This window comes from Schistocerca cancellata, chromosome 3, assembly GCF_023864275.1.
Source record: "Schistocerca cancellata isolate TAMUIC-IGC-003103 chromosome 3, iqSchCanc2.1, whole genome shotgun sequence".
NCBI classification, from domain to species: Eukaryota; Metazoa; Arthropoda; class Insecta; order Orthoptera; family Acrididae; genus Schistocerca; species Schistocerca cancellata.
In genome coordinates, this window is record NC_064628.1 from 565,910,494 (window position 1) to 565,925,651 (window position 15,158).

Sequence of the window (15,158 nt, forward strand, 5' to 3'; positions counted from 1 at the left end):
TTTTTTTTTTTTTTTTGCGCGCGGCAGCAAGGTCTTCTGCGCCCGCTCAGTAACATAGTGAGACGGGTGTCAAGGAAAGACTCAGAACAGTAAGATAAAAGAGAACATAAAATACAGGTAACAAGCTTTGAAAAATATGTTCCTACCCACACCGAAGCGTGGGATGAAGGAGGGCGTCAGCAGTAAAACATGGACAACACAGGAACAAAGTGGTAGAGGGAGCTAAAACAATGTAGCAGATGGATGTGGGTGGCTGACCACAAAGAAAAAAGGGAGGAGTCTGCCACTCTGCAATACACTAAAACCTCCAGCCTAACAGTTTAGGCCAGAGTCCAGACACATCACAAAACTGTAAAACCCTAGACACACACGTCTCATCGTTAGCTAAAACACAGGGCAGATCCCCATCAACTTGTGCTTCTGCCCTTGCATCACGGTATAAACTGCAGTCTGTTAAAATGTGCCGGACAGAGATGTGCACACCACATGCATCACAAAACGGAGGATCCTCCCGCCGTAATAAAAAGCTATGTGTGGGAGGACAGTGCGCGATCCGAAGACGTGTGAGGGCCACCTCTTCCCGCCTGAGCAACCGTCAGGAGGAACGCCACGGCCGAGTTGTTGACTTGACCAACCGCAGTTTATTGACGGCCACCTCCCACAACTCCATGCACTTCCTGTGGAGCGCAGAGATGACAGACTGCAAGGGAATAGGACACTGGACCACATCCTGCTCTCTGCAGGCCTCCTTGGCAGCCCGATCGGCCTGTTCATTGCCCCATATTCCCACATGACCAGGCACCCAGCAGGAGGATACCTCCTTACCCCGCCGTTGGAGCAAGTACAGTTGGTCATATATCAGCTGGACCATCTCCTCAGTTGGGTACAGATTCTGCAGTGATTGTAAGGGACTAAGAGAATCGGTGCAGAGAAGAAATCGATTGCCCCGAATACGACTCATCTGCTCCAGTGTCTTCAGGATGGCATGGAGCTCCGCTACGAAAACGGTATATTCATCAGGGAGGCGAAGCTGGGTAACATCATCAGGGAATACCACAGAACAGCCAAGGAAATTCTCCTGTTTGGAGCCATCAGTGTAAACGACGGTGAAACCGTGTTGCACATCTAAAATGTTAAAAAACAGGGATTGGAATCTAAAATCTGGTGTGCTATCTTTCTTAAAAGTAGTCATCCAAAATAAGTTTGAGTGTCCGGAGGAACCAAGGTGGAAATCTGCTCCAACCGTGACGTAAAACACTAAGACCAGCCGTAGACATCACAACGAGGCAATCCTGTGCACATATCCCATAGGGATGCGTCGCACGTTGCCGGTTATGAAATAGCCGTGCCAGAGGAGGCTATGGTATGCAGGTGTGTATGGTGTGGACAAAGCTTTATAGACCTGGCGCACTGTAAGTAGCCGTCGCCGCATATGAAGTGGCGGTTCACCAGCCTCCGCACAGAGGCTTGGTATGGGGCTAGTTCGGAATGTCCCAGTGGCCAACCGAAGCCCTTCATGGTGCACGTCCATCATCTTTAAGTAAGAAGGCCTCGCATACTCGTAAACCGTGCACCCATAATCGAGCCGAGATCGCACAAACGCCCTGTAAAACTGGAGCAGGCAAGTCCTGTCAGATCCCCATGTACTGTGGCTAAGACATTTTAAAATACTTAAAGCCTTAAGTGACCGTCGTTTCAGGTCTTTAAGATGAGGTAACCACGTAAGCTTCGAGTCAAAAATGAGCCCCAGAAATCTCACCGTGTCTTTAAAAGTAAGAATAGTGTCCCTCATCCTCAACTCAGGAAAGGTTAAAATCGAACGAGAACAGTAAAAAAGAACACATACAGACTTCTCGGTGGAAAACTTAAAACCACTGTTTTGCGCCCAGTCGTCCAAACGTCTAAGAGTAAGTTGCAACTGACGCGTTGCCGTTGCAAGGCTTGAAGACGAGCAAAACAAAGAGAAATCATCCACAAACAAGGAACACTGGACAGGACTTTTCACTATAAACGTAATGCTATTAATAGCGATGGCAAAGAGAGTCACACTTAAAACGCTACCCTGAGGGACACCGTTCTCCAGCTCAAAGCGATCAAACAGGACGTAACCAATTCGGTATCTAAAATATCGTGGCGAGAGGAAAGACGGAATAAAAAGAGGAAGACAACCACGAAAACCCCATTCGTGAAGCTGCTCCAGGATGAGACGCCTCCAAGTGGTATCGTAGGCCTTCTTGATGTCGAAACATACACCTAGAAAGTGATGACGGCGTAGGAAGGCTTGTTGTATAGCCGCCTCCAGGAGGGCAAGGTTATCGAAGGTGGAGCGAACCTCCTGAACCCACATTGAAAGCGACTAAGGAGTTGCCGGGATTCTAACATCCAGACTAGGCGGCGGTTGACCATCCGCTCCAAGGTCTTACCCATGCAACTAGTGAGGCGACACTATGGTAGCTCCTGGGGCTCGTGCGGTGTTGCCCAGGTTTTAAAACAGAAATTAAAACTGCACTCACCCCACGAGTCAGGAAAGTGACCTGATGACCAAATGGCATTAAAAAGTGCGAGAAGGATTTCTTTGTTGCGCATTGTGAGGTGCTGTAGCATACTGTAATGGATCCTGTCGTGACCAGCGGATGTGTCACGAGCTGCATACAATGCAGAATCCCGCTCCCACATAGAAAATTGGCAGTTGTAAACTTCATGAGAGGTGGACTGGAAGTCCAGACTACACCTCTCAGCAACCACTCTATGGCACTAGAAACCTGGATCCTGACTGGTTGTTGCAGTAACTGTGGCAATATACGCTGCCATAGTCTGGGCAATGTCTCGCGGATCCGTGTGGAGAGTGCTGTTATCCATTACAGCAGCCATGGGGCACCTCCCTCCTCTGCCAGAAATTCTCCTGATGGTCTCCCACACAATGGAACTTTGGTGGAACGATTAATGGTGTTCAGGAACTTTTGCCACGACCTCTTCTTGCTCTTTCGAATAATGCGGCGACATCTAGCTCTCGCCACGCGATAGGCTGCAAGATTCTCAGCAATCGGCCGACACTTGAACCGACGCAGAGCCGCACGCCTGGTCCTGATTGCAGAGCGGCATTCGGCACTCCACCAAGGGACAAGTGGCCTCTTACGGTGGCCTGTGGACTGTGGAATGGATGGTGCAGCGGCGTGGTGGACCGTTTTAGTAATATGATCCTTACACCCCTCAACATTCGCATACAGTTCGAACTGGGCCAACTGGCTATAAAGGGTCCTGTTGGCTTCACTGAGCACCCATCGTGGTGGTCTCCTTTCGGGGCCCATGCTATCTGGCAGGTGAATCCAGATTGGGAAATTATCACTGCCGTGCAAGTCAGCAACCACTTCCCAGTGAGCACTGGCGGCAAGAGCTGGAGAGCAAATCGAGAGATCAATGGCAGAAAACGACCCAGTCTCTGTGCAGAAATGAGTGCTTTGTCCTCCATTGAGCAAGTAGGCACAGGATTACAGGAGAAGCCTCTCAATTGCTCTACCTCTGGGACAGGTAATTGCAGAGCCCCAAAGCACATTGTGGGCATTAAAATCACCACAAATAATGAATGGCTGGGGGAGCTGTGTAAGAAGGGTGGTGAGGGCCGCTTCATCAAGTGCATCATGTGGTGGCAAGTAAATCAAACATACAGTCAATGGATGACGCACGTGCACAGACACAGCGACGGCCTGTAAAGTCGTAGTAAGCGAGAGAGGCGAGGAGTGGTAGTCCGTCCTGACGAAAATACCTATGCCTCCTCTAACTCTCTCTCCACGCAGGTCGTCCTTTTTGAGGAGCGTATAGCCTCGTAGCTCAGTGGAGTATGATGGATGGAAATAAGTCTCTTGGAGACACAGACACAGTGGTCTACCCTGAGAGAGTAGACGAAGTTCCTCCACATGAGTCCTGAACCCTTGCAAGTTCCACTGAAGGATGGGAGCCATCAATGATGGGGGTAGCACCTTCATCCTGTCTCTCCGACGGGGCGGGGAGACTGCAGCAGGTGGAGGGGCAGGCGTGGGGCGAGATGATGGCCCTACACATACATCGTATTATACCAACTCTGGGGAAGAGTCAGATGAAGCCTCGCATAAAACAACATCTGCATGGTCAGACGGTTTACCATGGGACTTGACCCGCTGTTGCTGCTGTACGGAAGCTTTCTGCGGTTTTTGGGGAGCTTTGGGGGAGCTGACGTGGCAGTGGTAATGGCCATACTGGGCTTCGGAACAGCCTCAGCTGTTGGAAGCGCCAGGGGCTGGCCCAAGTTCGCCACTGTACCTTTGTCTGCCGTTCGAGTAGGGGCTACAGGCTCTGAAACGCTGGCTACATTGCAAGTGCACTGACAGCTGCAGGTGTTAGTGCCAAAACTCACCACTTCTGTCTGTGTTGAGGCATAGGCTTTTTCGGTAGGCTTCTGAACCATGGATGCAAAAGATGTAGCAAAAGTGGGAGGTTGCAGCGACTTGTAGGTCTTTTTGGCCTCACCATAGGGGATACGCTTGGTTGTTTTTATTTCCTGGACTTTGTGTTCCTCTAAAAATATTCGGCAGTTCCTACTCAAAACACGGTGGTTCCCAGAGCAATTGATACATTTGGCTGGAGACGAGCAACCAACTCCTTCATGAGCAGCCTTACCACAGTTGCCACAAGTCGCTTCGCTTTTACATCCTAAAGTGGTATGCCCAAAACGCTGGCATTTAAAACAGCGCATTGGGATCGGGAAATAAGGCTTCACACTAAGGCGAAGGAAGCCAGCTTTAACATGTTCAGGAAGTTTCGTGCTACTGAAGGTCAGAATAAAGGAGTCAGATCTTACAAGATTGCCTTCAACCCTCTTCATAATATGTTGGACATCAATGATACCTTCCGGAGCCCACTCACGTTTCAGTTCTTCCTTGGGAGTGTCAACTAGAACCCGGCATATCACAACACCCTTGCTGTAGTTCAAGATGCTGTGCAGTTCAGTGTCTATGGCATACTCTCCAAGGCATTTAGCAGATTGGTGGTTAGTTGCTTGCTGGGAAGTGGAAGTTTCCACTAGCAAGGTCCCATTACGTAAGCGCTTCAGCGATTTTAAGGAGCCACAGATTCCCTCCAAACCCTTTTGTATATAAAAGGGCGAAACCTTCTCGAAACTACACTACTTCCGTTTCACAATGAGAAACACATTTGGATTACCAGAATGCATTCTGTTACCTGAGACTGGACTTGTCAAAAAAGTGCTGGAGTAAGTGGGACTGACTGCACGAGCCCTCTTAAGAGACTGGGTTTTAGAACCTTCCAGCGGCCCACCCTTTCATCTGGGAGGAAAAAAGGAGGATGTCGAAGGATCCATCTCGGCCCCACGAGCAGCTAGGGAACTTGAAGTCCACCTAGACAGAGCCCCGCGTGCCTACGTAAGCCTTATACAATTCAGGTGCGGCAGGTTCCCCAGAGGTTGCTTGCTAACGACTGTTCCACCTCAACAGCCATGCATCTCATCAGCGCGCAGCACACCTTGAGACTGAGGGGTTGTTTATAGAGGTTTATTCCATCCTCGCGATCCGGGTGGTAAAGCCAAGATCCCCATTCCCTGAGACACACAACATTGCACCGCCGCGCCGCACTGTGGTCGCTGAAGTATGCCCAGAGCTTACGGTGATAGAGGACTGGCGGCGCTTACCAGTCCCCAGCTCAGGAACCCCGGGGTCGCCATGCCCGTACCCGGCACCTGAATGCCGAGTCCCTGGGGGCAGAACACATATAGTTCTGGCAGTACCAGCCATAACCTTCTTCTTCTGTGAGAATGCAAACATATTACCCGAACTCTTACGGGATTTGGTAACAATGTCTTCCACAAGTAATGAGTGTGTTGGGTAGGGACATTATGAATGTAGTGTGTTGGCATATAAGGTGAGAAGGTGGGTTCAAGGGAGGCGTGCGCGAGATAGTCCCTGCAGTCGCAGTATCATCTTTGCCCTCTGTGGGTCAGATGGATAGAGCGTTTGCTATGTATGTAGGAGATCCCGGGCTCGAGTCCCAATCGGGGCACATATTTTCACCTGTTCCGTTGGTATATATCAACCTCCGTCAGCATCTGTAGGTATTAATATATAATTCTAATTTCTTTCTAGATGGCTTCATACGAGTGTATAATTCCTTGGAAGTTTCTCGATAGATAGGAGGAAAGGTGAAATTCCGAGGATGCGAAATCAGATCTATAAGGATAAGTCTTTGACAGTAAATGTCAGCAGTGATAGTTACACCTATGGGAAGCATTTCATAGTACACCACACAATCTTTGTTCTACCAGATGCATAGCATTATCATTTGTGGTTGCGCACAGATCTTTGTACTGGGAGTTGCTTCTTTGTTTGGGCTCAACCATAGCTTTTATTTTCCTTAAGTCAGCGTAAATAAACAAGTTCTCGACACCTGGAAAGATAAGGGGTAGGAATGGTCGGTGTTGTTCACAAACCAATTGACGACGAGCAAGCAGAGATACACATGTGGCCACCGTCTGATTTTTGTGATTTTGGCGTGGAGCATGTGGTACACATAAGTCTTATTTTTGAACCTTCTCCATTGCATGTAAATTTCGGATGATGGTTGGAAGATCACAGTCCATCGCATTGGGCAGTTAGCGAGTACAGTGATGTGAAACATTGTGGACTAATGTTTTTCAACGATCTTTATCATAATGCGAAAGTGTTCCTGAACGCCGGTCGCGGTGGCCATGCGGTTCTAGGCACTTCAGTCCGGAACCGCGTGACTGCTACGGTCGCAGGTTCGAATCCTGCTTCGGACATGGATGTGTGTGATGTCCTTAGGTTAGTTAGGTTTAAGTAGTTCTAAGTTCTAGGGGACTGATGTCCTCAGATGTTGAGTCCCATAGTGCTCAGAGCCATTTGAACCATTTTTTTTGTTCCTGAACGTGGAGAGCCACTAATGCCAAAAAGATCCTCCTTAAAACGAGAAAACCGTCTATTTGCGTTGCTCTGTGCATTGGCGTTATCCCCACATACGGGGCAACTGTTTCTGGCTGCCTTCGCTGCTGTTACCCCACTATTTAACTCAAACAGAAGAGTGCATCAGAAATGTTCCGATTTTTCCACTTGGCACTCGATTTTCTGGCATCCACAGTTCCGATCACTATCTCCAAATAACAAATTGAGAATATGTAAAATTAAGTAGGAGCAGTGAACTGTAAATAAATAATGTCAATCGATAAATATATCCATAACAACAAGAATACTAACATGCAAAACAAACACGCTACGAACTAGTGTACCAACCTAATATAAATTCACACTCAGAAACGAATATATACAACATGACACCTTCCGAGCATGTCACCAGTGGAGACTGACGCCTTTATTGAAAACAAGGACGGTTGTGCTACAGAATGGTGGAGCGTGCAATTTACAGTTAATAAAACGCAGGATTATGGCTCTTAAATAGTAAAACCCACATGGAATTTGAGACTTAAACTGTGAAAGAAACATGGAAAATGTAACTGCTTTGCTTGTGCTTAACAGACTATATATGGCGGAGGCCGCAGAATTTCCTCTAATAAGTTTTAAATGAGCCCTGTTCCTTCGCTGAGCGTCCCTAATACATATTCCAATGCTATATCGACATGTTACGTTCGTAACTGGTGTTTTCTGAAATTTTTGTATATTTGTCGTCGTGACTGAAGACTCCAACCACAAAAGGCCGAGGTACACAGGTACACTGACGAAAAAAAGAAATCGCAGTACCATGAAGGAGCTGTGCAACATAAACGAAAGTTGGTGGACGTGCTTCTGCATCAGACAGAGAATTTTTATTCAAATTTCACGCCTGTAGTACAGGAGTTGCGCTAATAACGTCGCTATGAGAATGCAGAGCAGGTTTGCTTTAAACACACGCTGTAATGTTCTTCAGCGTTATTTACTTTTTGAGGCTGGACTTGATGAGTTGATGTTAGTCAACAGTGCCTTTAAGGCGACAAAGACGCCATTATCAATACGACACCGAATTTTTATGAGGTCATGTAACAGGGCTACAAGACGCTGAATGTTCCTTCTGGAACACTGCAGAAAGATTTGGCAGGGAAGTAACCACTGTACACGACTGTTATCACCGGTGGTCACGAGAACGTACAGTTGCAATAAAATCGAACCCCGAACGGCCACTTGGCACTACGGACAGTGAAGAGCATCGTGATTTGCAAATGGCTCTGGTGCATCTCTCTGGATCTGCAGCAGCAACTTGAGGAGCAGTTGGCACCATAGTGGGGTAAAGAACAGTTATAAATCGCCTACTTCAAGGACAGGTCCGAGCCACATGCCATGTGGTGTGCAATTCACTGACCCCAAACCACCGCCATCTGCGTCTTGAGTGGCGTCAAGTGAGAGCTCACTGGAGGGCAGGATGGAGGTCTGTTGTGTTTTCTTGAAAGCAACCTGTGCCCCGGTGCCAGTGATGGCTTTGTGTGTGTAGGAGGAGGCCGGTTGACAGCCTGCAACTAATCTGTCTGCATGCTAGATACACTGGACGTACACCTGGAGTTAGGTCTGGGGTGCCACTTCGTATGACAGCAGGAACACGGTGATTCGACCTGTTACGCTGCCATTCATGGACGGCACTCCTGTGGGTGTTTCCAACAGCATAAAGCTCGCCGACATACTGCTGTTGTAACCCAACATGCTCTATAGAGTGTCCACATGTTGCCTTGGCCTGCCCAGTCTTCATATCAGTCTGTAATCGATCACATATGGGACATCATCGGAGGACAACTCGACCGTCATCCCCAACCTCAACTTAGCGACCCTGCATTGGCCGACCATGTGCAACAGGCAGTCAACTCCAGCGCGCAAATAGACATCTGGAACCTGTACAACACTGTGCATGCACGTCTCGGTGCTTGCATTCAACCCTCTGGCGGGTACGCCAGTTATTAATGCACTAGCATCTCATATTTTTTTTGGGGGCTTAAATTAATCTGCGAACTTGCAATGTTCAAATGGTTCAAATGGCTCTGAGCACTATGGGACTTAACAGTTATGGTCATCAGTACCCTAGAACATAGAACTACTTAAACCTAACTAACCTAAGGACAGCACACAACACCCAGTCATCACGAGGCAGAAAAAATCCCTGAACCCGCCGGGAATCGAACCCGGGAACCCGGGCGCGGGAGAATGTTAATCATATAAATATGTCACCTAGACAAACATATTCCTGAAACTCAGTTACTGTACATTAATTATTTCTGAGTGTTGGGATTTTTTCCGTCCATGCATTTATTCAGTGACCACGTGCATTAGAACCATGTTCCTTACACTAGCTCTATGTTTTCTGCAGTGGGTGGAATCGGCACTGGCGGAACAAGGAGAAGCGAGAGCGCCGGGAGGTCTGTCGGCGCTGCACGTGGCGGCGGCTGTGGGGCACCCCGAGGTGGTGCAGCTGCTCAGCCGGGGTCTGGCGGTGCACGGCCACGACGCCTGCGGCTGGACGCCGCTGCTCTACGCCGCCGCCTGCGCGGATGCCGGCCGCCGCCGGAACACGGTGCTGGAGCTGCTGGCAGCGGGCGCCGACGCGGGCTACGAGGCGCCCTCTGGCGACTCGGCGCTCTCCCTCGCGGCGTTAGCCCGGCGTCTGGACGTGAGTACGGGCAATGCCTGTTCCCGAACAGGTCTGTTCATTTAGCGCATGGAAGGCTGTAGAAAAATTTAGCACACTTAATAGACAAAAAAGATCATACAAAAACAAGAAACTACCTTCATCTACAAATACAGTGAGGTGACAGAAGTCATAGGATACCAATACGCGTACATACAATCGGCGGAAAATCGCGGGCTAGGAATTGGCAGAGCCGTAATTTGTGCTGAGGTGAGGAAAAAGTTTTCCGACGTGGTCAGGATTCCAAGATCGGAATTAAGAGACTTTGAACGCAGAATGAAAGCTGTAGCGAGATTCGAGGAATACTCCACTTCGAAAATCGTTAGAGAACTCATTATTCTACGATCCACCATGTTATTTGTGGGCCGAGAATACCAAGGCCAACGTCGAGAGCAGCAGCGTTTCCTAAGAGTTCACAGTGCTAACAGACAAGCCACATTGCATGAAATAACTACAGAAATCAACATAGGATGTACGACGTACGTATCCATTAGGACAGTGCGGTGAAATTTCTCTTTCTTTTTTAACCAGCATGAGATAACCTTCAGCGCCTCTCCTGGGCTTGTGATTATTGTGCTGGCCCCAGGATGACTGGAAAACCGTGGCCTGGTCGGATGAGTAGCAGTTACACGTAGTGAGAGCTGATGCACCTGGGGTCTAGGGGTGGCATCTTTGACTACTAAACAAAACGTTCTTGGTACCGGGTTAGAAAACCACCAAATATTGATCAGTAATCAGCATTGGTAGCCGAAGAGCTCCGGCATAAGAAGTCAACCTCATTCAGTCAACGGCCTTGTCAAACACGACTGAGGAGCGGGCAGAGGTTCAAGGCACTCTCTTGTCCTTGGGATGGGACACTGCCCCTAAGGGCGGAACAATCAGCAATGACCAACGGCATGTGGATTCAGGAGGCAAAGGAAACTCCATTCGCAATATATTCTGGAATAGTCGCCCATTCGGATCTCTGGGAGGGTGCAGCCAAGGGAAGGTGAAATGACAAAAAGATTGAATAATCAACGAAATGGAAACGTTCTAGAAATCTGGGTGTGGAATATCGGAAGCTTGAATGTGGTTGGGAAGCTAGAAAATCTGAAAAGGACATGGTAAGGCTCAGTCAAGATATAGTAGGTGTCAGTGAAGTGGAATGGAAAGAACACAAGGATTTCTGGTCACATGAGCATAGGGTAATATCAACTGCAGCAGAAAATGGTATAACGGGAGTAGGATTCGCTATGAATATAAAGGAAGGGTAAAGCGTCTGTTACAATGAACAGTTGAGTGATATGTTTGTTCTTATCAGAATCGAGGGCAAACCAACAACGACAACGATAATTCAGGTTAAATGCCGACGTCACAGGCTTAAGATGATAAGATAGAGAGAGTATATGGGGATACTGAAAGGGTAATACAGCACATAAAGCGAGATAAGAATACTGAGTTCTCTAACGATTTTCGAAATGGAGTATTCCTCGAATCTCGCTAAAGCTTTCATTCTAATAGTCATGGGAGACCGGAACGTAGCTGGAGTAGAAAAGAAGGTTACAGGGGAATATCGGCTTGGGACAAGAAATGAGAAAGGGGAAATACTAATTGAGTTCTGTAAGTAATAGCGAATACTCTTTTCAAGAATCACAAGAGGATGCGGTATACTTGGAAACGGTCGGGTGATGCGGGAAGATTTCAGTTAGACTACACAATGCTCATACAGAGATTCCGAAATCAGATACTGGATTGTAAGGCGTACCCAGGAGCAGGTGTAGACTCAGATCACAATGAAGAAGAGTCGGCTGCAGTTCAAGAGTCAGGAAGTGTCAGGAAGTGCCAATAAGCAAAGAAGTGGGATATGGGAAATATTAAGGTTTCACGGGAAACGAAGTTCTCTAAGGCAGTGGAAACAGCAATAAGGAATAGCTCATAAGTCAGTGCAGCTGACGACGAGTGGACATCTCCAAAAATGGCAGTCACGGAATTTGGGAAGAAAAACATAGGTACAAAGTAGGAAGCTGCTAAGAAATCATGGGTAACCGCAGAAATACTTAGGTCGATCGATGAAAGAAGGAAGTGTAAAATGGTTCAGTGAAAATCAGGAATACAGAAATAGAAGTCGATGAGAAATGAAATAAATAGGAAGTGCAGGGAAGCTAAGACGAAATGTGTGCATGAAAAATGTAATGAAATCGAAAAATAAATGGTTGTCCGAAGGTGGCATTAAGAGCGAGGGTGGTAGTATTAAGAGTGCAACGGGAATTCCACTGTTAAATGTAGAGGAGGGAGCGGATAGGTGGAAAGAACTTATTGAAGGCCTCTATGAGGGAGAAGATTTGTTAAAAAATGTGTGTAAAATCTTATGGGACTTACTGCTAAGGTCATCAGTCCCTAAGCTTACACACTACTTAACCTAAAGTATCTTAAGGACAAACACACACACCCATGCCCGAGGGAGGACACGAACCTCCGCCGGGACCAGCCGCACAGTCCATGACTGCAGCGCCACTAGACCGCTCGGCTAATTCCGCGCGACCGGAGAAGATTTGTCTCATGTGATAGAAGAAGAAACAGGAGTCGACTTAGAAGAGATAGAGGATCCAGTATTAGAATCAGAATTTAAGGGAGCTTTGGGGGAAGTAGCAGCAAAACCACTGTTCACGTTGATGTGTATAATGTATGAGTCTAGTGACATACCATCTAACTTTCGGAAAGTTATCGTCCACACAAGTCCGAAGACTGCAAAAGCTGACATTTGCGAAAGTTATCGCACAATCAGGTTAACAGCTTCAATAAAATTCTTCAGGGTATCAGACCGCATCCTCATAATTTAAAATGCGCCAACGTTTCGGCCAGCGTTGCAGCTAGCCTTCATCAGGGCCTTACGTTAAACTGCTAAATGAAACACACTTGGTTCCTTAAATAGCTGCTCGAGAAAACCGTGTCGTTACTTGATTGGCTGTAAAAGGAGGAGGAGGAGGGGTGAAAGGTATGCTTTATTGGTGTTTCCTTTATTATTTGTCATTGGCTGAAATAGCTGTTTTCTATTGGTCTTTATATTAATCCACCCCATTGGAGGAGACGGACGAATAGCGAACAGGTGATGGCTGTGACGTCACACTGTTTACATGCTGTCCAGAAACCGGCTGCGGCGTGCCATTGCTTTGTGTGCTCGCGACCACTACTGCGGCTCTCCGCGTGTCTGCATGGGCCGCCACGGCTCTGCCACCGCTCCGTAGCCCTGCTATTGCAGGCAGCCAAGACCTCGGAAGCTTGTACCCGTCCTCTCTATTCATGTTGGCGGGTCTTTTGGCTATTTCTATCGCCTCTCTAATCATTCTTTTGAAAGTGAGAGGCTGTTTCGCCAGGACGCGGGCTTCTTGAAAAAATATTGGTTTCCCGCACTCGTTTCGGTGTTCCGCCACTGCTGACTTAGTGTGTTGTTTCAGGCGGATATATCTTTCATGTTCCGAGAGCCTTGTGCTAATCGGACGTCCCGTCTCACCTATGTAGACTAATCCACACGCTTAACAGCTCATGAACCCACCTTACTGACAAAAATAAAATGCAGAAGAAAGTAAAAGAAAATTGAGGATATGTCAGATGGCGATCAGTTTCGCTTCAGGAATGGTAAATGCACAAGAGTGGCAATTCTGACGTTGCGGTTGATAATGGAAACAAGACTAAAGAAAAATCAAGACACGTTCATAGGATTTGTCGACCTCGAAAAAGCGTTCGACAAAATAAAATCGTGCAAGAGGTTCGAAATTCTGAGATAATTATGGAAAACCTATAGGGAAAGGCGGATAATACACTGCATGTAGAATTACTAAGAAAGTTTGAATGACGAAGAATGAAGTGCTTGGATTAAAAGGACCTAAGTCAATTGTTCATCAACATCGAAGAAGCAATGATGGAAATAAAAGAAAAATTCAGGACCAGAATAAAAATTCAAGGTGAAAGGATAACATTGATACGATTCGCTGATGACAAAGCGTTCCTGAGTGAAAGTGAAGAAGAATTACATGATATGCTGAATGGGACGATCAATCTAATGTGCACAGAATATAAATTGAGAGTAAATCGGAGAAAGACGAAAGTTATGATAAGTATCAGAAATGAGAACAGCGAAAGACTTAACATCAGCACTGATCGTCACGAAGTAGATGAAGATGTAGAATTCTGCTACCTAGTCTGCTAAATAACCAATGATAAACGGAGCAAGGAGGACATCAAAAGCCGACTAGCACTGGAAAAAAGGGCTTTCCTGGCCAAGTGAAGTCTACCTGTACCAAACATAGGTCATAATTTGAGAAAGAAATTTCTGAAAATTTTCGTCTGTAGCACAGCATTGTATGGTAGTGAAACATGGACTGTGGGAAAATCGGAACAGAAGAGAATCGAAGCATTTGAGATGTGGTGCTACAGACAAATGTTGAAAATTAGGTGAACTGATAAGGTTCTGCGCAGAATCAGAGAGGAAAGGAACATGTGGAACTCTGATAAGGCGAAGGGACAGGATGATAGGACATCTGTTAAGACATGAGGGAATGACTTCCATGGTATTAGAGGGAGCTGTAGAAGGCAAAAATTGTAGAGGAAAACAGAGATTGGAACATATCAAGCAAATAATTTAGGACATAGGTTGCAATGAAGAGGTTGGCACAGGAGTGGATATCGTGGCGGGCCACATAAAACTAGTCAGAAGACTGATGACACAGAAAAGGGGCAGATGGTAGTGATGTAGTGTGGCACAAACCTCATGAAGCCATGGACCCAAGTAGTCGAGAAGGCACTGTGCAAACTCGTGGTGGATTCTTAATGGTGTGGGCTTTGTTTAGACTGAATGGCCTGGGTATCTGGTACAACACAACCGATCACTGACTGCAAATGGTTATGTTCACTACGCGGAGTTCATTTGCACGCATTCATCGACTTCATGGCCACAAATAACTAGGGAATTTTTATGAATGACAATGCTACATGCCATCAGGCCATAATTGTTCGGAGTTAGTTTGAAAAACATTCTGTGCAATTCGATCGAATGATCTGGCCACTCAGACTGTCCCATATGTATCTTATCGACCATTTATGGAGCATACTCGAGAGGCCAGTCCATGCACAAAACTTTGCACTGGTGACACTTTCGCATTCGTGGCCGGCTATAGAGGCATAATGGCTCGAAGTTTCTGCAGGGTATTTCAAATGACTTGTTGACACCATGCCACGTCGACTATCTGCAGTACGCTGGTGAAAAGGAGATCCGACATGACATTAGGATGTATCCCATGATTTCTGTCACTTCAGTGTTTATTACTCTACCACGACATTATTTCACCAGGACTTTCGTGGCCGTTATTAGAAACACTTTTCGACATTACAGCAAACAAGTTCAATTTTAACTAAGGTAACCGCATTGCACTTCGAAAGGTTTCAAGACGGCTGTGCATATCCTAACAAGTGTTTCAGCAGGTCCTCAAGAAATATCACGACAAAAATCGACAATAAGC

General features: G+C 46.9%; 1 protein-coding gene across 1 annotated transcript in view; it reads left to right on the forward strand.

Moving 5' to 3' along the window:
- Positions 1 to 4,139: 4,139 nt before the first annotated feature.
- LOC126176432 (ankyrin-3-like) overlaps positions 4,140 to 15,158 on the forward strand; it is a 201,088-nt gene continuing 190,069 nt past the window's right edge. The window contains exons 1-2 of the mRNA XM_049923589.1: positions 4,140 to 4,313; positions 9,346 to 9,645. Of these exons, the coding sequence (XP_049779546.1) occupies positions 4,140 to 4,313; positions 9,346 to 9,645 (474 nt within the window). The remainder of the gene's footprint in view (positions 4,314 to 9,345; positions 9,646 to 15,158) is intronic.